General features: G+C 41.5%; 1 protein-coding gene across 3 annotated transcripts in view; it reads left to right on the top strand.

The window, feature by feature from the left end:
• NCOA5 (nuclear receptor coactivator 5) overlaps positions 1–21,747 on the top strand; it is a 56,699-nt gene that overhangs the window by 14,480 nt on the left and 20,472 nt on the right. For 2 of the 3 annotated variants that reach the window (XM_082272377.1, XM_082272376.1), the window contains exons 2-5: positions 7,354–7,537; positions 11,951–12,058; positions 17,174–17,240; positions 20,459–20,977. In XM_082272377.1, coding sequence (XP_082128503.1) covers positions 7,366–7,537; positions 11,951–12,058; positions 17,174–17,240; positions 20,459–20,977 — 866 coding nt within the window. In that variant the 5' untranslated portion in view covers positions 7,354–7,365. The remainder of the gene's footprint in view (positions 1–7,353; positions 7,538–11,950; positions 12,059–17,173; positions 17,241–20,458; positions 20,978–21,747) is intronic. The other variant, XM_082272378.1, reaches the window with a different exon arrangement.

Here is a 21,747-nt window from a genome sequence, read left to right as displayed (position 1 = left end):
GTGGTGAGGGTCTTTCTCCCCTTGGAAAAGCTTCAGAAGTTGCAAGGGCGATCAGGTTGCTAATGGAAACCGATCGGCCTTCCTTGTGGGCCTGCATGAGGGCCGTGGGCCTGATGGTTTCAACCTTCGAGGTGGTCCCGTGTTTTTTTTTTTTTTTTTTTTTTCTCAGTCTCGCTCGAGGCCTCTGCAGAAAGATACTGGCAAAATGGAACAGGGACCCTTGGTCTTTGGACCAGAAGATATGTTTGCGCCATCTCACAAAGTCGGCTTTGTCCTGGTGGAGCTTTGTGTCAGGGCAAGTCCTTCCTGCCGCTGTTCCGGACGGTGGTCTCCACGGACGTCAGGCTGGGTGGAGTGCTAGGGAAGCTCTGTGCCCAGGGGACTTGGTCAACAGAAGAGCCTTCCTTGCCGATCAATATTCTGGTGCTCAGAGTGATCAAGCTTTGCCTGTTCCACTGGACAAGTCGGCTACGTGGGTCTTGGTTCCGATACAATCGGACAATGCCGTGGCTTACATCAATTATCAAGGGAGCACCAAGAGTGTCCTGGGGGCCACGGAGGTGGCCGAGATTCTTGTTTGGGGCTAAAGACAATGTTCCCGCTCTTTCCAGTCCACTTTCGGGGTGTTTAAAATTGGCAGGCAGATTACCTGAGTCGTCGGGTGCTGGATCAATGGGTATGGGCCCTTCATCCGGAGGTGTTTTCACCTCCTGTGTGTTTGGTGGGGGACTCCGGAGGTAGATCTGTTTGTGTCTCCCCTCAACAGAAAAGTTTAGCGGTTTGTGGCCAGGTCTCTGAATCCTCTGGCTGACGCCACATATGCTTTGGTGGCTCCTTGGAGCCAGTATCGGCTGATTTATGCCTTCCCTCCCTTCGTACTACTGCCAAGGTTCTTTGCCGAGTGGTGGTGGAAGGCAATTCCGGTCATTCTGATGGCATCAGACTGGCCTTGGCAGTCTTGGTTCGCGGACCTGGTTAAAAATGGTCGTAGATCCTCTTTGGAGACTTCCTCTGCAGGAAGATCTGCTGTCTCAGGGACGATCTTCCATCCTGCTTTACGGTCGCTGGCTTTAACGGCTTTTCTGTTGAAAGCAAGGTTTTGAGGGATAGAAGCCTTTCTGACTCAGTGATTCCTACACTTTTGAAGGCTAGGAAATCTACGTCCATGAAGATCTATCATTGTACGCGGAAATCGTACATTTCATGGTGTATCTATATATACATATATCTGGGATGTTGGCCTTTTTCCAAAAGGGGTTGAGCAGCAGTTGGCTTTGGGCACTATCAAGGGTCAAGTGTCTGCTATTTACTTCCAACGTACATTGGCTACTAATAGCTTGATTCACACTTTTTTATTTAGGGGGTGCGTCATCCGCCTCCTCCTTTTGAGATTAGGGAGATTTCTCTGCTTTTTGTCACAGAAGGTTGCCTTCCTGGTGGCTATTACTTCTGCTTGCAGAGTGTCTGAGTTGGAGACAGTGTCCTGTCCGCCTTATTTGGTGGTCAGAGACATCCTAATGGCTAATGAAGTATGAATGCGTCTGTCAATGGATGATAGAGAGAACTACATTTTTGTAAGGACTTACCATAAAATCCTTTTCTCTGAAGTCCATTGACAGATGCAGCACCCGCCCCTCTGGGGATGGTTTTTTTCTCTTCACTGCTTACAACCAAACTGGTTTGCTGGAGCAGCGGGTGTGGGTTATGCCTATGGGGACAGCTCCATGGGCGTGGAGAATAATTTTTTTTTTTCTTGGCTAGAACTACTCCTGCAGGGGGCAGCATAACCCAGTGGCTAACGAAGTATGAACGCTGCGTCCTGTCAATGGACTTCAGAGAAAAGGATTTTATGGTAAGTTCCTACAAAAATCCAGTTTTTCTACAGTCCGTGATGATTTTCTCAAGTTCAGTCAGCAGGTAAGTGGGGGTCCCATTAATTCCATGCACTGGAAACTGCACTGTTTTCCCATGCTGGGAACTAGGGATAGACGTTTTTTTTTTTTTTTTTTCTCAGAGCCGATACCGATATTTTGGTCACAACTTATCGGTATCGGCTGATATTTTGTACATTTAAAGTTCTATAAAGTGGATGTGTTGGCATCTGCAGATGCTTTTTTTGGCTGCAAGGTTTTGCAGGCTGCTATTTAGAGGACCTGGTCCTCTTTGAGGGTGTATTGTTTTTCAGGTGAGCTCCAGTTGTTTATGGTAGAGCTCTGTTACCTGATTGGCTGTGGTTGGCCTCTGGAATTTTTTTCTGATGGTTTTTCCCACCCCTCATGTTGAACACTGCTTTGGGACGTCCCAATATGGTTTTTCCCACCCCTCATGTTGAACACTGCTTTGGGACGTCCCAATAGTTAAGAAAACAGGAGCGGTGTCCGTCAATGAACGAAAGAGAAAATGGGACTTTTGACTTACCGTAAAATCCATTTCTCTGATGTTCATTGATGGATGCAGCGCCCACTCATCTGTGGAGTTGTAATTCTTCTGACCCTGCTTGTAACAAAACTGCGTTCCCAATAGCAAAGAGAAAGTATAATACTTCTCGGACTGCCCATAGGCGTAGCTAGACTTTTTTGTTTCCTGCCTAGTAGGGCTGCGCATCTTCACTTACCTCACGATTCGATGCGATTACGATTATTAGGGTCGCGATTCGATTCCGCGATGCATCACGATTACTATGGGGACCCTTTTCTAAAGGGGATCTATGGGGACCCTGCTCTAATGGGGGATCTATGGGGACCCTGCTCTAATGGGGGATCTATGGGGAGCCTGGGCCTGCATTAAGGGGATCCAGGGGAACTGAGCTCTAAAGGGGATCTATGAAATAGATCCCCCTTTAGTGCAGGCAGGTCTCCCGTAGATCCCCCTTTAGTGCAGGCAGGTCTCCCGTAGATCCCCCTTTAGTGCAGGCAGGTCTCCCGTAGATCCCCCTTTAGTGCAGGCAGGTCTCCCGTAGATCCCCCTTTAGTGCAGGCAGGTCTCCCGTAGATCCCCCTTTAGTGCAGGCAGGTCTCCCGTAGATCCCCCTTTAGTGCAGGCAGGTCTCCCGTAGATCCCCCTTTAGTGCAGGCAGGTCTCCCGTAGATCTCCCTTTAGTGCAGGCAAGGGCAGGTCTCCCGTAGATCCCCCTTTAGTGCAGGCAAGGGCAGGTCTCCCGTAGATCCCCTTTAGTACAGGCCAGGGCAGATCCCCATTTAGTGCAGGGCCCCCTTTAGCGCAGGCAGGTTCCCCCATAGATCCCATTACCCTTTAGAGCAGGCCAGGGTCCCCTACCAATAGAGCCCCCTTGGAGCAGGCCAGGGTCCCCCTCCCACAGACCCCCCCCCCCCCCTTAGAGCAGGCCTGGCCTGCTCTAAGGGGATCTATATGGGGACCCTGGTGGTCCTGGCCTTCTCTAGGGGGGATCGATGTGGGGGGGACCCCTGGCTTGGTGACTGGTCCCAACCCATAGATCCCCCACCCCCCTTAGAGCAGGCCAGGGTCCCGACTCCCAAGCGACCCCCTCCATTATAGATCCCCCTTAGAAGAACACTGCAGCAGACCAGGGCCCAGCCCAGTCCCCCCCAGGCCCCCTCCTCCATAAAGAACCCTTAACCTTCCTAGCGGTATTCCCGAGCGTGATTCAGGGTTAGATTTTAGAGCCAAAAGCGGTAACCCCGAGCCACACTCGGGGTAGCGCTAGGAAGATCGCTGGATCCTGGTAGAGGTTTTACTTACCTTTTCTCCGGGATCCAGCGAAGTATGCGGGCGGTATGCGGTGGCAGAGCTTCCTCCCGATCGTCTGCGAACCCCGACTTCGAGCCCCGGCGACGTGACGTCTGCTGGGGGGTGGAACTGGCGGCAAATTCAAATTTAAAACACACCAAACACACTGATACCATTCAAAATAAAAAAAAATCACATTACATTGCCCCCCAGTGCCCTTTTCCTGCAGTTTTACTGTTATTTATATATATATATATATATATATATATATATATATATATATATATATATATATATATATATATAATGTAATTCTTGTGAATGAGCAGCCCAAACCAACTGTGTGTGTATGTGTGTGTGTGTGTATGTGTGTATATATATATATATATATATATATATATATATATATATATATATATATATAATGTGTGTGTATATATATAATGTGTGTATATAATGTATACAGTTGGTTTGGGCTGCTCACAAGAATTACATGCAAAATAATGGTACCGCTTTCAGCACCTAAAATCTAAAAGAATCATACCGCCAGGGAGGTTAAAACAGGCTAGGCCCCAGGGCCAGAGCAGGTCCCATCCCTTCCTGAGGTGGCCTACTGCCCCCCCCCCCCCCCCCCCCCAACGTTAAAACTTTAAAAACTTCTTCTGTTACTGTACCTTGTGTAAGTTGTGTCTCCCCTCAGTCTCCGGGCCCCCTTCAGTCAGACTCCGGCCTCTCTCTCTCTCTCCACTGGTCCAGCAGTGGGGCCCGCTAGCTGCCTGCAACATCACGATTCTTCCAGTGACCAGACTCTGACTCTGCTCCTTCGTCTGCTCTGACTGAGCGCGCGGTCTCACAGGCCGTCCACAGCCACAGTGCCACTCTCCATAGTCCCTCCTCCAGAGTGAGGGAGAAAGTTCTTCTCTGGAGTCTCACTGCCACACCAATTCCACAGTCCATCCCCCAGCCAGCAGAGAGATAATCTCACTGGCCAGCAGGACTCGGGAGGCTGAGCGGGACTGTCTGCAGGGGGGAGCGGCGGGCGGCGACTCCGGCCGGCGAGGCAGTGTCAGTGAGCACATGATGATCATCTCTGGGTGTAAAAAAAATCAATAATGGCAGGGCAGCGTGGCGGACCCGGCAAGAACCACTCGCGGACACCGGTGTCTGTGAGCGGACACCTTGCCGACCCCTGATCCCGGGGCCAGAGGGAGCACCGATAGCTCCGCTCTCCTCTACCGCGCCGCAAGGAGGAGCTCCGTGTTCCACAAGCCCGGCCAGCACCGCCATGTCACTTCTGTCCCCGCCCCCCGGAACTGACATCATTAGTAATCGATTTTTCAATCACCCCGAATCGATGCAGAATTGCGAAGGGTCACATGCCTGCCTAGTGTCCTACTCCTTTAAGGGGCAGTATAACCCAATGGTTAAATAGATCAGGAGCAGTGTCCATCATTGAACATCAGATAAATACATTTTACAGTTTTTTTTTTTTTTTTTTAATTATCCTACAAAAAATGTGTTTAATAATTCGATTTTTTAAGGTGAACTTAAAGTATTGTACAATTTGCTCCACCAAGAAAAAAAATTCTTCAGGATCAATTCTCCAGGATCAAAAATCTTTGGTGTTCTTTGATGCTAGTGGTCAATTATATTCGATTCATTTCAGGAATGCATCCAGCATTAATTAAAACCACCAACTGAGCTGGCTAGAATGAATTACCGATGGAGGCTAACCCACTTTTTTTTTCACAGCTCTTACTGTGAGGAATCCTTTCCATGAGGTGGTTAAAACCTTTTTTTCCTATGGTCACAGAGTGCCCTTTTTCCCTATCAGCTCTAGTTTTTGAGATAAAGTATAAATGCTGTATACCACTCCTTACTCTACTCTGGTTGCAATTTAAAAATTAGGATAATTTAATGTAGTGTGTTTTTTTTTTTTTAAGTCCTTGTAGCATGAAGGAAACACATAAAAGGAAATAGCCATTAACAATACAGTGCTCAATCTGCAAAGATAAAACAAGTGGCAACTGCAAAGATAAAACAAGTGGCAACATACATACACCGCCTATATGATAACTATAATACAGTTAATAACGTTAGAACTCAATGTTGTCTATGTAAAATTACAGTTGGAAGTATGTAAATACTCTCACTATATCTGCTAACTTGTATGCAAAACCGCAAACTAGGTAACAGAAGAACAAGTTGATCCAACAAGATCTTTTTAACCACCTCCTCCCCAAGCCTATTCTGACACTTCGCTCCTACATGTCAAAATCTACTCTTTTTCATAGAAAATTATTTGGAACCCCCAAACATTACATTTTTTTTTTTTTTTTTTCTATAGGGAAGAGACCCTATAGAATAAAATGGTGTATGTTTTTTGCAATTTTTTTCATGTCATACAGTATTTGCGCAACGTTTTTTCAAACGCAATTTTTTTGTTTTTTTAAAAAAAAAAGCAAAACATTTATGATTAAAAAAAAAAAAAACACCGTAATGTTAGCCCAATTTTTTTGTATAATGTGAAAAATGTTACGTCGAGTAAATAAATACCTAACATGTAATGCTTTAAAATTCTGCCCGTGGAATGGTGGCAAACTACGGTGCTTAATTCTCAATTGGCAACACTTTAAACTCCTTTACAGGTAACCAGTTTAGAGTTGCACAGGAGGTCTCTCTCTGTCCCAGGCAGCCATCGCCGCCGGCCGCATTGCTCCCGCCCTCTGCGATGGGACCGGAGAGCTGGCGGGAGGGAGGAGGTACCCCCTTCAGCCACCCGCAGATGTGATCTAGTGGCTAATTAGCCACTCAGATCACTTCTGCCTTTTACAGAATCGCCGGCTAAAAATGATACCGGGGTGATGCCTGTAGGTGCAGGCATCATCCTGGTATAACCACTGAAACTCAAGGGTACGTCCTTGGGTGGGAAGTGGTTAAAAACTGACCAAAACATATCTAAGAAACTGGAGCTGATGTAGTCTAGCCAGTGCAATTTTCTGAATTGGCCCCCTAAATAACCCCAGGCTTTAGGGCTGTTCAGATCTGTGATCACATTTTGATAGAAGTCCACCGTTCGCCAGCTGGTTTTTATTTATTTATTCTTTTTATTATCTGAATCAAATGGTGAAATTTACTCTATATATCAGGGCTGCTGTCAGTCTTTTACCTTGATCAAGTTTTGGTAATGATGCTTTTCCAATTAATGCTACAACTTGTATAATAATGGGATTTACTTTCTGTTTTCGTAAACCTTTTTAATTTATGTCTAAAGGTTTAGAAATGTTTTTACACTACTTTAGATTACAGTTCACTGTGGTCACACAATGCTGTAGAAGAAAAATTGCAAATTAAGTGGTTGCTGTTTTTGACCGCAAGGTTTTCATCCTTTTGTATTAGTTAGTAAACTTAACAAATGTCATGAATAGCTTGGCCTCTCACAGAAGACCAACATTTATTTTATAAAACAAAAAGCGAATGTTTTTTTTTTTTTTTTCTACGGCGAACCTTCTGCTTTGGAATGCGTGCACACAGCTTTGCTGAAAACTTTACAAAATCTGCATTTTGGAAAGATCGCTTATCTTGTGTGTTAGCTATGTATGGTTTTAAAATGATATGCCTGGCCATTTTTTCTCTTTTGCGAAGTTCTTTCCGGATATGTCAGCCATGTCTTCTCGAAGGGATAAAAGCAAGAAGGCTTCAGAAAACCTTACAAAGAGTGAAGATCCCAACGATTTAGACCGAAGACTTTTTGTCGGCAATTTACCAACAGACCAGATGAGCCGTCAGGATTTTGAAAGCCATTTTTCTAAATATGGAGAGATCACTGGTTAGTAATGGTTTATGTAATTTTTAACAGAATTTCATTAGAAACATCACTTTGTTTTTGTAATTTTGCGTACATTTAGCATAATTCTTGAATCGGGAATAGAGACTTTCTGTTGGGACAAAAGAGGAAGAGCAGTAATAAAGTCACAAATCCAGAGTACAGGGGCACTGGATGATATGCAAGTTATCGCTGCCGGTCTTATTATGAAAACCGAAATATTCCCCACTCTGGGTACAGGAAACAACCAAAAACATGCACACACTACTATCCAAGCAGCCACCACTTACAATTTACAGGCTTTTAAGAAACCTTGTTCCTTACACCTTCTGTCAGTGCACTCTGTCCTCAAGCAGACTGGCACAAGGGGGGATTAATGAAAAAAACTAATGTAATATCCCTTAGTGGGCAGTGCACAAAAAGTTTAAAAAAATAGGACACGTATACAAACGGTATTAAAAAAAAAATAAAACTTACAGAAAAATTTTTATCCTGTTCCCTGGGTTTGATGGAATGTTGCAGATCATGTCCCAATATAGACTGGGACCCTCCCATATATGAGACTGATGAGGTATCTTCTGATTACGGCTCTCAACCTTCATACTTAAGGGATTGCAATGGAGTTACTGCCCTCCCCGCGTCTCTAATTGTATGAAGGGGGAGGACCGCTGCATCTATATGCAACCAGGCTCTTGCTAAATGTGTGCACTGTATGTTATGAGGGTTATGGGTTACTTCATCTTCAGAATTTTGGAAGAATTTGAAATAAATTAGTCTCAGACTAGGTGGGAACATTACTTCTAGACTGTGCTTATTGCAATGCAGATGTATAGACTGGTATCCAGTTAGTTTTGTTAACCACTTCTGGACCTCTCACAGCTTATTTACTTTGCTACTTTTGACATTTAAATACTGGTTTTATGGCAGCAAATAGCTGCCATAACCCCGGTATTTGAGAGAGAAGGATCCGCGCTTAGGATAAATTTCAGTCTATACCTACAAATTATTATATGTAAATGGCTGCTGCCTACCTCTAAACCATACAACAAGTGTACAGTAGGGAAATTGAAAATAAAGGGAGGTGAGTGACGCTGCCAATAGAAAAAAAGACAATCCAAGGTCAAATCAGCCTTGTATGAGGTAGATAAATATATGCACCCTAAATTCTGAAGAGCACATGCAAACTTCACACATTTATGTATTCGTTTTTCATATATTTATTATAAGTGACTTTCGGTGCAATATAAATATGTGCAAATATGTTTAGGTGACTGAGTGATTAAATTAATAGTGATAAAATTACAAATCCAAATAAAAAGTGCTAATGTGCTTCAATATATTAAGAAAAAACACTAAAGAGTGGATGTGCATACAAAAACATTAGTGTCCATAATGTAGTGGCAATAGATAAACTGATTGCAAAGGAAAAAACGTGAAACATTAAATATATAAAAAAAAATATGTGAAACTTATAATGGCAAAACGAAGTGAAGTCCTAAGTCGCACAATTCCAAAATTCCTGTGCATGGTGGTGTGTGATAATGGTCCCAAATCGCAGAGAAAAATGCTTCAGTGCAATTAATAGCAGTGTGGCTTCACAGCAGTGGTGATATATGCATCTCCAGTAGATCCTTAAATGTGGCCGGTGTGGTGGGTCAAGGTGCTCCCCACTCTCCCAGGACCACACTTAACATATGTAGGTACCCCTACAGGGGTAATGGGCCAGTATTAATATGGCGCCAATATCCTTCCCTGGTAATCAAGCGGTTCCTCAGGTGTTAGTGGCGTCATGTAAAGCCCCGTACACACGTACCGATTGTCGGCCGTAAATATTCGGCCGCCGAACGATCGGCCGATTGTCGGCTTGTTAGTATGATGCTTCCGACAACCGACTGCGACTTTTCGGCCGAACAGAATCGGGTGTGCAGGCTATAAAATTTTTGTTGGCCGTCACCAGAACGGCCGATTGTTCACCAGTCAGTCAGTACAGAATTCGGCCAACAAACAGCAGATTAGCAAGACTGGCATGCTCAGAAAAGAAAAAACACAGGGAAAGTTAACCATCACATGACATCACTTCTGCAGTCGGCTGTGTTTGGCTGACAAAATTCGTGTGCAGTCTTTTGCACTTTTCAGCCGACAGGACAGCACCGGACAAAAGACGGCCGATCGTCCGGCGACATTTGGTACGTGTGTACGGGGCTTTTGGGTCCTATCAGATGGATGTAAATAGTACTGAGGATCGTGTACTGTATACCTCAAAATCCCAGGTATGATCCGGGTAGCATATATGGAGAAAAACTCATATAGTGCAGTACTGTCTTTTAAAATTATCCAAGTTTAATCCAAGTACTCATTTCATTAAACTTGGATATTTTTAAGACAGTACTGCACTATGAGTTTTTTTTCTTCATATATGTTACCCGGATCATACCTGGGATCTTGAGGTATACAGTACACGATCCCCAGTACTGTTTACATCCATCTGATAGGACCCTTACTGAGGCCACTAACACCTGAGGAACCGCTTGATTACCAGGGAAGGATATTGGACCCCTATTTACTGGCCGAATACCCCTGTAGGGGTACCTACATCTGGTAAGTGCGGTCCTGGGAGAGTGGGGAGCACCTTGACCCACCACACCGGCCACACTTAAGGATCCACTGGAGACTCGTATATCGCCACTGCTGTGAAGTCACACTGCTAATAATTGCACTGAAGCACTTTTCTCTGCGATTTGGGGCTATTTATTATCACACACCACCCTGCACGGAAATTTTGGAATTGTGCGACTTGGACTTAACTTAGTTTTGCCATTATAAGTTTCACATATTTTTTATATATTTAATGTTTCACGTTTTTTCCTTTGCGATTTAACCCCATCAACATTTTTTGCAAATATTTATCTATTGTCACTACATTATGGACACTAATGTTTTTGTATGCACATCCACGCTTTAGTGGTTTTTCTTAATATATTGAAGCACATGAGCACTTTATATTTGGATTTGTAATTTTATTACTATTTATTAATTTAATCACTGTCACCTAAACATATTTGCACATATTTATATTGCACCGAAAGTCACTTATAATAAATATCTGTAAAATGAATACATAAATATGTGTGAAGTTTGCATGTGCTCTTCAGAATTTAGGGTGCATATATTTATCTACCTCGTACAAGGCTGATTTGACCTTGGATAAAATAAGCCCTAGGATTGTCCTTTTTCTATTGGCAGCGCCACTCACCTCCCTTTATTTTTAATAACCTCGGTATTGCTATACGCGGCCGGTGGTCCTCTTTCACATAAAAGTGGCTCCAGCGGTGGGTTCACTGTGGGATCACTTTTATGGGTGAAGGAGTGGTGCTGACACCCTTCCCGCCGCTTTCCGATCGTTTTCGCCGCCTTCCGGAGCCGTCGGTAGCGGGGAAAACAATCCGGTCCTCTCAGGTGCTGTGCAGGAAGTAAAGTGAGGGCAAGGTGGCCCCCACTCGACTCTATGGCCTTGGAGGACCGGAGCAATGTCCTACGTTGCTTCCCCCCAATGGCCTGAAAGGGCCCTTCTTCTTTTGCTTTTAAGGGTAGACGTGAGATCTGTGGCCCCAGATCTTGCATTAAAGAGGACCTGTCCTGCTTATTTCTATTACAAGGGATGTTTTTTTGAAGGGGCAGTGTAAAAAAAAAAAAAAAAAAAAAGGTAAAATATAAAATTTAAAGAGCCCCTTCCCTCTGAGCACACGCGCGTAGAAGCGATCGCATACGCAAGTTACGCCCACATATGTAAACGGTGTTCAAACCACACACATGAGGTATCGCTGCAATTGTTGGAGCAAGAGCAATAATTCTCGTCCTGGACCTCCTCTGTAAACTCTAAACTGGAACCTGTATACATTTTTAAAGCGTCGCCTATGGAGATTTTTAAGTACCAATGTTTGTCGCCATTCCACGAGCGTGCACAATTGTGGAGCCTGACATGTTGGGTATTTACTTGACGTAACCTTATCTTTCACATTGAAAAAAAAAAAAAAATTGGGTTAACTTTTTACTGGTTTATTTCATTCAAAAAAAAAAAAAAAGAAAAGCTTATGTAGGACCGCTGCGCAAATACGGCGTGACATAAGATATTGCAATGATCTCCATTTTCTCTAGGATCCCTGCGGAAAAAAAAATATAATGTTTGGGGGTTCAAAGTAATTTTCTAGCAAAAAATACTGATTTTAACTTGTAAACAACAAATGTCAGAAATAAGCCTGGTCCTTAAGTGGTTAAACTAAACACATTGTACATACATGACATTAGGGAATTATTCTCCTAGCAGTTTGACATTCCCTGGTGCATATATTTTTGTTCATTTGAAGCCAGAAACAAAATGGTGTTGCCTTCTGGCTGTAACATTTGTTAATTTTCCAGCCGTCTCCATGTTCCGTGGCTATGGGTTCGTGCAGTATGAACGCAAAGAAGATGCAGATGCTGCTTGCAAGGGTGAGAATGGTCGGATTTATAAAGGGTATAGATTAGGTAAGGCAAAACTACGACGTTTGGAAAAAATATTTGTTTAAAGGATGCCAATTTCTTTTTAACTATTAAATTACTTTTGCCTTCTGTTATCACTATATATCATTTGTTTGAGGCCTCATGTACCCTGGACTTAAAGCGGTATTAAACCAAAAATGTATTGCAGCTTACCACTCATTTAGATGTGGTGGCTGTATTCTTTTTCTTTGGCTTTTTCCTCTGTTTTTACCTGGTGATCGCCAGTAACACACCTCCTGTATTATGCCTCGTACACACGTGCAGATTGTTGGCCGAACGATCGGCCGTCTTTTGTCCAAGGTCTGTCGTGTCTGTTGAAAACTGCAAAAGACTGCACACGAATTTTGTCGGCCAACAACAGCCGACTGCAGAAGTGATGTCATGTGATGGTTAACTTTCCTTGTCTTTTTTCTTTTCTGAGCATGCCCAGTCTTGCAAATCTGCTGTCTGTCGGCCGAATTCTGTACTGACTGGCGAACAATCGGCCGTTCTGGTGTCGGCATACAAAAATTTTAATGCTTGCACGACAGATTCTGTTCGGCCGAAAGTGCGCTGTCGGAAGCATCATACTAACAAGCTGAAAATCGGTCGTCGGCCGACAATCTGCACGTGTGTACGAGGCATTAGTGAGACACAACTCATGGAGGAATGAGCAAAGAAATCTAAGCAAACAGCAGCATTGTCAGTCTAGGGGGGGGGGGGGGAGTGTTAAATGTATTAGCAGATTTAGACCCGCTAACAAATTGAAGCCAAACTCCAGCTCACACTTTATAATTGGTTACAGCAAACAAGATTTTTCATTTTGGGATGAAGGTTTTGCAAGAATAAATAAAAAACTGATCATTTTTAGTCATTTTGTCTCATCCATGTTAACCGATACATTTTGCGGGAGAACTTGTGCTGTAAAAACAGACTTTCTGGCTAGATCACAAGATGAAAATAAAAGAAAAAGAGCCTAAAAAGGAACTACAACATAATGTTTGCTTTTTGGTTTAATACAACTTTAGATGCCACTTTTACAGGTATTTTGTGTTTTTTTTTTTTTTTTTTTTTTTTTTTTCCAGCCTGTAAAGGCACCTCTATGTAAGCCTATGCATTCATGCACACATAGGTGTTTGCAGGTGTATTAGAAGAGGAATGTGTACAGGTTGGAAAAAAAAAGAAGTGGAGCTGAAGAGCAGATAAAATGCTGAACATGCCTAAACTAGTGTAAATGCATCTAGAGTTTGAGTGTTATTGCTATGGAAAATGCATGTGTGATGCGCATTTTTTAGGCTGCTTTGCTCCTCCCAGGATTTCTGGTGTTCATAGGGGCTAAACAAACGTCCTGTGCGTATGAGGCCTACAGGGAATTTCAGTTGTAAATAGGAATTACCTGTCTGAGATAGGATTTTCACTTTTACTATCTGGCTCAAAATATTGGTAACCTATTTAGTGTTTAGATACATTGGGACACGTAGGAGAATGTTGTATCAGTATTGCAGCAGAATACTAGGTAGGCTTTGTGCGCTGCAGGTGTAATCTGGCGTTCCAGTTCTCTTGGACCTACAGGATGGGTAGCAGCTTTCTGTGATACTTTTTTTTTATAGGAATTTTCACAATCCAATGAGGAATTTCCATATCTGTAAATCCTCTTCACATGTTGATATGTTATAAATAGCAGTCAGGTATGATATTGGGATGTATAAGTTGGAGGGTGGTCATTCTTTATGAAGTAGTGTAACTGTATATGGTGCAGAATGTATTAAAGGCTCTAGGCAAATCTCAAAATTTGGTTATACAAACTAAACCTTACATTCAGTAATAAATGTGGAAGGTTAAAAAATTATTCCCTTGTGTCGTCTGTTTTTCGATACATTGTTTGCAAGAAACCAAAAATGTCCTAAAAAGCCTGTCGGGGTTGGGGGGGGGGGGGGGGTTGGAAATTTTAATATATAAAACACTGCAGTACATTTTCTCCATGTTTCTAACTTAAGATCTTGCAAGTGCGGGAAAATAAATGTTCATGTGTCAGGAGTGCAGCCTGCTTCTGATTTCCTTCTGTGGGTGGACACCACATGCCCTTTTTTCTACACTGAAATTGCAACGAAAAGGGTCGGTCCTGACCAGTTACATGTTTGAACCACACTATCTCTCCCTCCTCCTCTCTACAATATACAGATTCGTTGCTCTGTAGTCCAATATGAAAACCAGGACTACTTGAGATAATAAAAGCGCAAGACTGCTTTGAATTTCTTTTACACAATCAAGAGCTGTATTTGCACTTCTCAAACTGATATATCACACACTTTTAATGGTATTAAAATTTTCAGTCTATACAATTGAACAATCTGTGTCAGACTATGCTTTTTTTTGGGGGGGTGCACTTTTTTTGGGCATGGTTCCCTCCCCTATGCACTTGGTAGTAATTTAGCTGAAGCACGCATGGAAAGGTTTGCAGATGATTGCAGTGATTTGTAGTGCTTTTAAATATGGCATAATACAAAACAAAATCCCTCAAGTCCGTACAGTGATTTTGCTGTATTGCTAACCGAACATTATTTTAGTTTTTATCAGTCCACTTTATAAATGTTCAGAACTATTTTATTTTTTTGTGCCACCAATGCTTAAATCTTTTTGGGTTATTCAAATTTAAAAAAAAGACAACATGCATGAGTCAAGTAAAATAAAGAGATTGTTCAATGTATCAGAGTTTTTTTGGTTTCAGCTTGAAATAAAAATAAAAAAAATACTGTCTATGCCGAGGGGCTCAGTTGGAATAACAAACAATCAGATGTCGTCAAGGGCATTTTAAAACTCTGTGCTAATTGTATTTGGACCTTGGAATGAAATTGGTAGTTTTACGTTATTGTGTGAGCAGAAACGCCTGGTGTGCAAACTCTGCTTAAAGGACTCAAGACTACTAGACTTGCAAACTGCTTAAATAATTAAGTGATCTTTTAGATGGCAACAGTTGAAATGATAACCGCGTTGCGATCTAGATTTTAAAGGAAAATGTAAAAAAAAAATTCAGTATGTTTCAATTTGGATTCACAACATTACCAGTGAAAACATAGCAGTTATGAGAAATACATTTTATATTATGACCTGAGTAAGTTACTACTATTACATTAGTTTGATTGAATTTCGTTGCCTGCTTCACCGTATAAACGTTAAACTCCTAATGTATTTATTTTTGTTAAACTGATCACTTGGCATGCCAAATTTATACCAGTCCTCACACTGCTTCTAGGATAAATAGTTTTATTGCTAAATTTGATAATTCAGGAGGCTTGTAATTTTTGTAGGAAAAAGCACATATTACTCTTACAAGACCAGTGTGCCTCAATTTTACATGCTGCATATCTAAGGAGCAGTCAAAACTCCACATTCAAATCTACTGTAGCTCTGCCTTTTAGGGTTTACGTTTTTCAGTATTTATTTGCTTGGTGGCTTTTAACATTCGTGTCTCTGTATTAAGAAGTTTTCTTGTGGGTTTTACCATTCATTTTTGTTCAATATATCAGGTATTTAAGTAATTTAGAAACGGCCACATTTATTTAGATGTTTGAGTCCTAGGGTAATCTTTTTCCAAACCTAAATAAAACCGTGTGATTATGGTTGTATTTATTGAGCTACAGATTGCTAGCAAACAAGGAACGTCTCCAGTACCTAGAAGGGGCATAGCACAATGATTTGTTACTGTATATGGATTAACTAGGCTTAGGTTATTTGCCCTGCAAAGGTTTGTTTTGCTACAGCAAATGGTAAATATAGTTGCACTATGCTCAGATGCTACCTCTTTTTATCTCCATTACTATTCTCCCAGCCTTACCTGCTTAATAGATCTCTAAGATGTTCCCACATAAACAAAAAATATATAATCCAGAGGTATTTGGCCAAACTATGCAAGTTTGTGTCACTCCCACAAAGGATGTTAAGCTTCAGTGGTGTACTCAGTTGAAGTGTAGAGTGGCTCAGATCTTGTAAGGTTTATAATTGCCTACTATCCATGGTGTTGGGCTGTTTGTGTACCCTGGCCCTTGTGCTGTGGTCTTTTGCATTTTTATTTTAAGCCAACTTTAAAAGCTGGGTGGTAAAATTTTGATCACTACTGTTAATAGATCATGTCCTTGTATCGTTGGAAGCCTCAGACTGTTCATATTTTTGTGAATTTCACTATATATGACCTTAACTTTGGGAAAAGTTTAATTCACGCAACCTGCTTCTTGGTACAATCAAAGGGACTGCCATTTAAGCAAAAATGGGGTAAAATGGTAAAAGTGATCGCATTTTTACAAGGCATAAATCTCCAAGAGTGGAATTAATAACGGTATGCTTCATTAATAATTACAATACTTGGTCTCTTGTTGATTTGTTACAGTAAGACGGGTTCATATATTGATTCTACTCAACACTAAACCTTATGTGCTGTTCATTGACCATTCGCCAAGCCTCCCCCCTCCATCCCTGGGCATTCAACCTGGTCACGTACGGCATAGACATTTCTTAACTAATAATTTTGAAAACGGGGCATTTTTCCCCTCTTAACAAAACGTTCTCATAAAAACATGTTGACCAGTTTGCGGCTGTATTACTCTGCATCAATAAAAACTCATCCTACTGCGGATATATACCGTTGTGCCGGCTTATCTTTTGGTTATCGTAAAATCGTCGTCTAGGCACATTTATATTTGTTGACAAACGTCTAAACTTGAAAAATATAAAACCAAGACTCTAAGCGGGAAAACCATGCTGTGTGGTTCATCATGCGTACCTTGAAAACCTATTTCATTTTATGGAGCCCTCTCCCCAGTCTGGACGCCCTAATAATTTATTGCATTTTTAGAGTTTTCTTAAATTTGTTATAAGTGTATGCTGAGCTGATCTTCCTGACAACCTACAACTATGTTGTAAGATGAGTGTTGGTAAAGTATTTTGAGATGTCCTACAATTTCTTGCGATATCTTGAATTCATGTACTGTAGATCAGGGTACTTTATACTGACTGAAAATAAACCTTCTTTGTAATCCGTTGCCTTAGTATCTGTTTTTATTTGTTTGATAAAATGTTTTCTCCTGTTGCACACTATTGAACAGATGGGTTAATTGTGCTTTTCAGATATTAACAAAGCAGTGGAAAGAAGAAATATGAATAAGGGTCCGTCCAGGTCCAGCCCGTCACGAAGGTAAAGTACTTGCGAGTTGTTCATGGACTGATCCTAAGTGGTCCCAGGAAGAACTCCTGCAGTAACTTCACTTTGTTGCAAATCCCCTACCTGGACCTCATCCCATAAAATGTTCTTCCTTCTTTTGGATGTATTTATGCCGAAATAATATCCCGGATGAACACTACAGTCTTGGATTAAATACGTACGCGTTCTGCTGCTTTGCTTTTTGCTCCATCTATGTAAAAACAACTTAAAGGAAAGTGACATTCTGTTTTAAATTTTGAAGATTTCAAATATCGGATTTAAAAAGTGCCACTCCTGTTAATCGATTTCCAGAGTAAGAGGTGCTTCTTGGTTGCCTCGTCTGCATCAGTTTGCGCCGCATCCAAAACAATATTTCCTATCCTTTAATACCATATATCCATACATGTGCCCTTAAAGTGGTAGAAGGGGAACTAACAAAAATAGCAGCTGGGATCCCATCTACATCTTGAGCTAGACCGAGGCTGTCACTGGGTTTCTTGCTATAGCCTCTCAAATGTTTAATTTAACATACAGGCTTCCTAGCATAGTAATTGACATTCCATAAAAGTGCTACTATATAATACAATGCAAAACCAAGTGCAGTGGAGGCTTTCACATTAGAAATGATATTTAAATGCAGAAGGGATTACCTTTTGGTCTAGAAGCTGCATTAAAATATGGTTCTACACTAAAAACATTTGCTACATGTGTTTAATACAATGCAGCATGTTTTTATTCACCTTTTTTTCCGATTAGTTTGTTGACAAGTTATTAGGGATAAGCAAAATTAAAAGATAATTTCCCAAAATTTTTATCAAATGTATAATTTTTGAAGGAAGCTAAGCAGAAACAATTAAGTATTTTTAACGGTGTAACGGCTCATTAAAGGGTAACTATCCCTGACCTGTTTGTACCAAAAGACTGTCCTTTTAAACTTTATTTTACTTTTTTGCAAAGCAAGAGGGGAAAATGACATGGGAAGGTGGTACACTAATACACAGAATGCTAAATGAAATGCAATAAACAACCCCAAACATCTCCTACCCCACCAACCCAAAAAATAAAAATAGTTCAAGCCCTTGGCCTCGAGCCACTACTCCACATTAGCATACTACCAAGCACATATAAAAATAAACATTTTAGGCCTGTTCCTTACAAACACCTGAAAACACATTTTCTAAAAACTGAAACCCTAAAGAATAAACTGGAGGCGGTTGCATTTTTTTTTTCCACACGCGAATTGTGATGCTGCTAATATTGCTCAACTTTTTTGTTAAAATTGCGTCGAGTAACTAACTAGATACAAAATATGTCAAGTCTAGAAATGGCAAAAATTGTCCATAGACGCCGTAAAAGCCCATACAGCTCTCTATTTTGCATTTAACCATGAATGACTGCCCTAAAATGATTTCTCCTTTTCGGCTACTTTTGCGCAGCGATACCTAATGTGTGTGGCACAAATCGTTTCCATCTGTATGTGGGGTCAGGGGGCTTACAAATTTTCTAGGTGTTTTATGAAACGTAACTATCGCAAGGGAGCTGAAAAGCCCTGTCTTAAAGCATAGTGAAGATGTTGGCTTTAGAGATTTTGGTCACTAATGTGACATTAATGTGCCTAATGTCATTTCTGCATGCTATTGAAGTCGGTGGAGCACATACTGTGCGCCATTAACTTCTTCCCTAGCCAGAGCAGCCATATGTTGATAGCTCTGAACCTGAAAGTGCTCAGAGGGCTTCCAGGTTCTTACTTGGGCAGATCAGCAGATGATGTTCACTGATCTCTAACCTGGCACCTGCCATTGAAGTCCCGAACACCCAGGAGGGGCAGGTAAGCCTGGGTCACACGGCAGGGGAAATGGAGTTGACACATTCCTGGCAGTGCAGCCACCCATATCCCTTCTACTAGAGAACCAGCAGCCTGCAGAGAAATGGTAAACAAACTGTTTCAGAAAAAGGGTTAAAACTTGAAAAATTTGGGACTTTGGTAATTTTTGCAACTAGATCGGTTGCACTAAAATCTTTAGGCTGCATTCACACAGACGTCTACATTTCAGAGTTTAGCTAAGTTTAAAATACTTTTCTAAAAGCAGCCGGACTCACAATGCAAAGTAAACATGTTATTAATACATAACAATTAGCAACATTTAGTTGCAGACCGTTTAGCTGCATTTAGGAAAAGGGAAATGCTGTGTCCAGGATCGATTATCTGCAGCCAAACGTGCACTGTGAAAATCCGGTGAAAATAAATCGCACATGTCCCCTTTCTTTTCCTGAGATGTATGTATTAACACACGCAATGTCAGTGCTGGGATCTTCCCGGCTGTGCCTTTGTATTCTGGCAGGGTGAAAACCAGCATCCAATCAGTGCTTGCAGCAAAAGTCAGAATACCATAGCCCAGCAGTGGAGATCATATCGCCACACAAACCTGGCTGGCTTGTATTGGTTTGGCAATCGGTCAGGTTCTCTTTTTTTTTTTTTCTTTATTTGCGTGTGACCCGCTTGATTTAAACAAAATAAACTTGTGTATCCTGCTTCATCCGATGGTTAGTTCTGGAGTCCTTTCAGTTGGAATGTATCTTTTTGTCAGTAAGCATGTGTTAGGTTTGTAACATTTGGGCATGCATATCTAGGAAAACAGTTTCTCATACATCCACTTGCCACTGACCTCAATGATGTTGTTTTGAAGTTTGTGTGGCATTTGTGTACATCTCCAATGTAATTAAAAGTCATGGTTTCAAGCGCAGTAAACCGAGAACCGCTGTCACCTGCTGGAAAGACAACAAAAACCCTTTTGTTCTAATATGTTCTATTCCAATTGCTATTCCAATTGAATGTTTAAAACTACACTATATTCTCTTCCTTTTACTGAGCGTTTAAAACTTGGGTTTGAGTCCAGCCTCCAATTTAACACAATCATTAAAAAGAAAAAGTTGAATTTGGTGTCTTACTGAACTCGTCAATCATGTATCAAAGATTTAATTTCACTGCATAAAAATGATTAACAGCAGTATAGTAAATGTCAGGTCTGTTGTTGCTCTTGACCTGATTGCTTGACTCTAAAAAGACAGTAGAACTCCTCGATCCCGTTTAATTGTAGAACTCCTCGATCCCTTTTAATTGATGGAACTAAAGTATAGAAACTTGATTTCTATACTTTTTTGCTTTCTGTTACTTTTGAAACCTAAACTAACAACTGTTTTTGGTGCTTCAGAGATTTGTATGGCTTTGGAGAAGGCCAGGAACCAAGACATGACCGCTCCCGCTCCCCACTGCGCTCTAGCCCAAGAAGAGGTAGTAGAGAACCACGTGACAGAGATTCAAGAGCGGCTCGTGATGGGCGAGATGGACGTGAGCCAAGAGACATAAGAGAGCCCAGAGATCGTGACCTTCGAGATTTGAGAGATGGTCGTGAAAGGGATTTCCGTGATGCTCGCGATGCAAGAGACCTGAGAGATCCTCGAGATACGAGGGAGCTCAGGGATGCGCGAGATACAAGAGACATCAGAGATGCAAGAGACAGCAGAGATTCTCGTGATACAAGAGACCTTAGAGATCTCCGAGATACAAGAGACACTCGAGAGTCCAGAGAATACAGGGACCTTCGTGACACAAGAGACAAAAGAGATGCTAGAGATCTTCGTGTGCGTGATACCCGTGATTCAAGAGATGAGAGAGATCCATTGTTCGAACGATACAGGGAGGCTCGAGACCCAAGGGATCCATTATACAGGTTTGAATTTTTTTTTTTCTAAAGGTTAAAAACTAGAATATTTCTGACTTGCACTATATTCATGATTGCATAAGTACCACAATTGATTATTTCTATTTAACTTGAAGCACATTGAAACTGAAAGAAAATCTCATTTTACAATATGCACTCATTTGAGTGCGCTGCTTTGTTGGCCTTACCCATTTTTAAGTATTTTAGCAGCACAACACCTAGACTTGAGACACAGTATTGAGCTCCGTCAGGAAATCTTGAAATTGTTCGTTTTTAAAAGTTTGCATGCGTACTTGCAAAACTGCCATATTGCTTCTCAGCATTAGTGGCAGGTGAGATTCCCTCAAGGGTAAGAGCTGCTTTTATAATTTGCTCAATCCTCCCATTCTCCTGTAATTTTATTAGCCATTTGTTACTTGTCTTACTAAATACAGCTGTCAAATGAAAAGCCAGACCCTTTGGAGAGTGATGTGCTATGTCCTTGAATGAAATGTAGAGAAGGTGTTAAACCTTTTGACTGCTGACCTATGCAGCTAGCAGAGATCAAACCAGAAGTCCGAGAATTGCAGTTTCATAGGTTTCGTTTACATGAAAATTGTCATTTTTTTGCACAAGATTTATTTTTAATTTTATTTTTTGCCAAAAAGAGTATCCAGAATAGGTCCAGAGGATTAAATGTTCATTAACTGTTTAAGTCTGATCTACTAGTTGGTGTGTTTTGAAAAGTCACGTGGCAAGAATTGTTTGTGTTGTCTCCTAATACTGCTCTGCTTTATACC

This window comes from Pelophylax lessonae (assembly GCF_965119305.1).
Source record: "Pelophylax lessonae genome assembly, chromosome: 11".
NCBI lineage: Eukaryota > Metazoa > Chordata > Amphibia > Anura > Ranidae > Pelophylax > Pelophylax lessonae.
The sequence above is the reverse complement of the archived record's forward strand: the minus strand, read 5'-3'. Positions and strand labels throughout refer to the sequence as shown.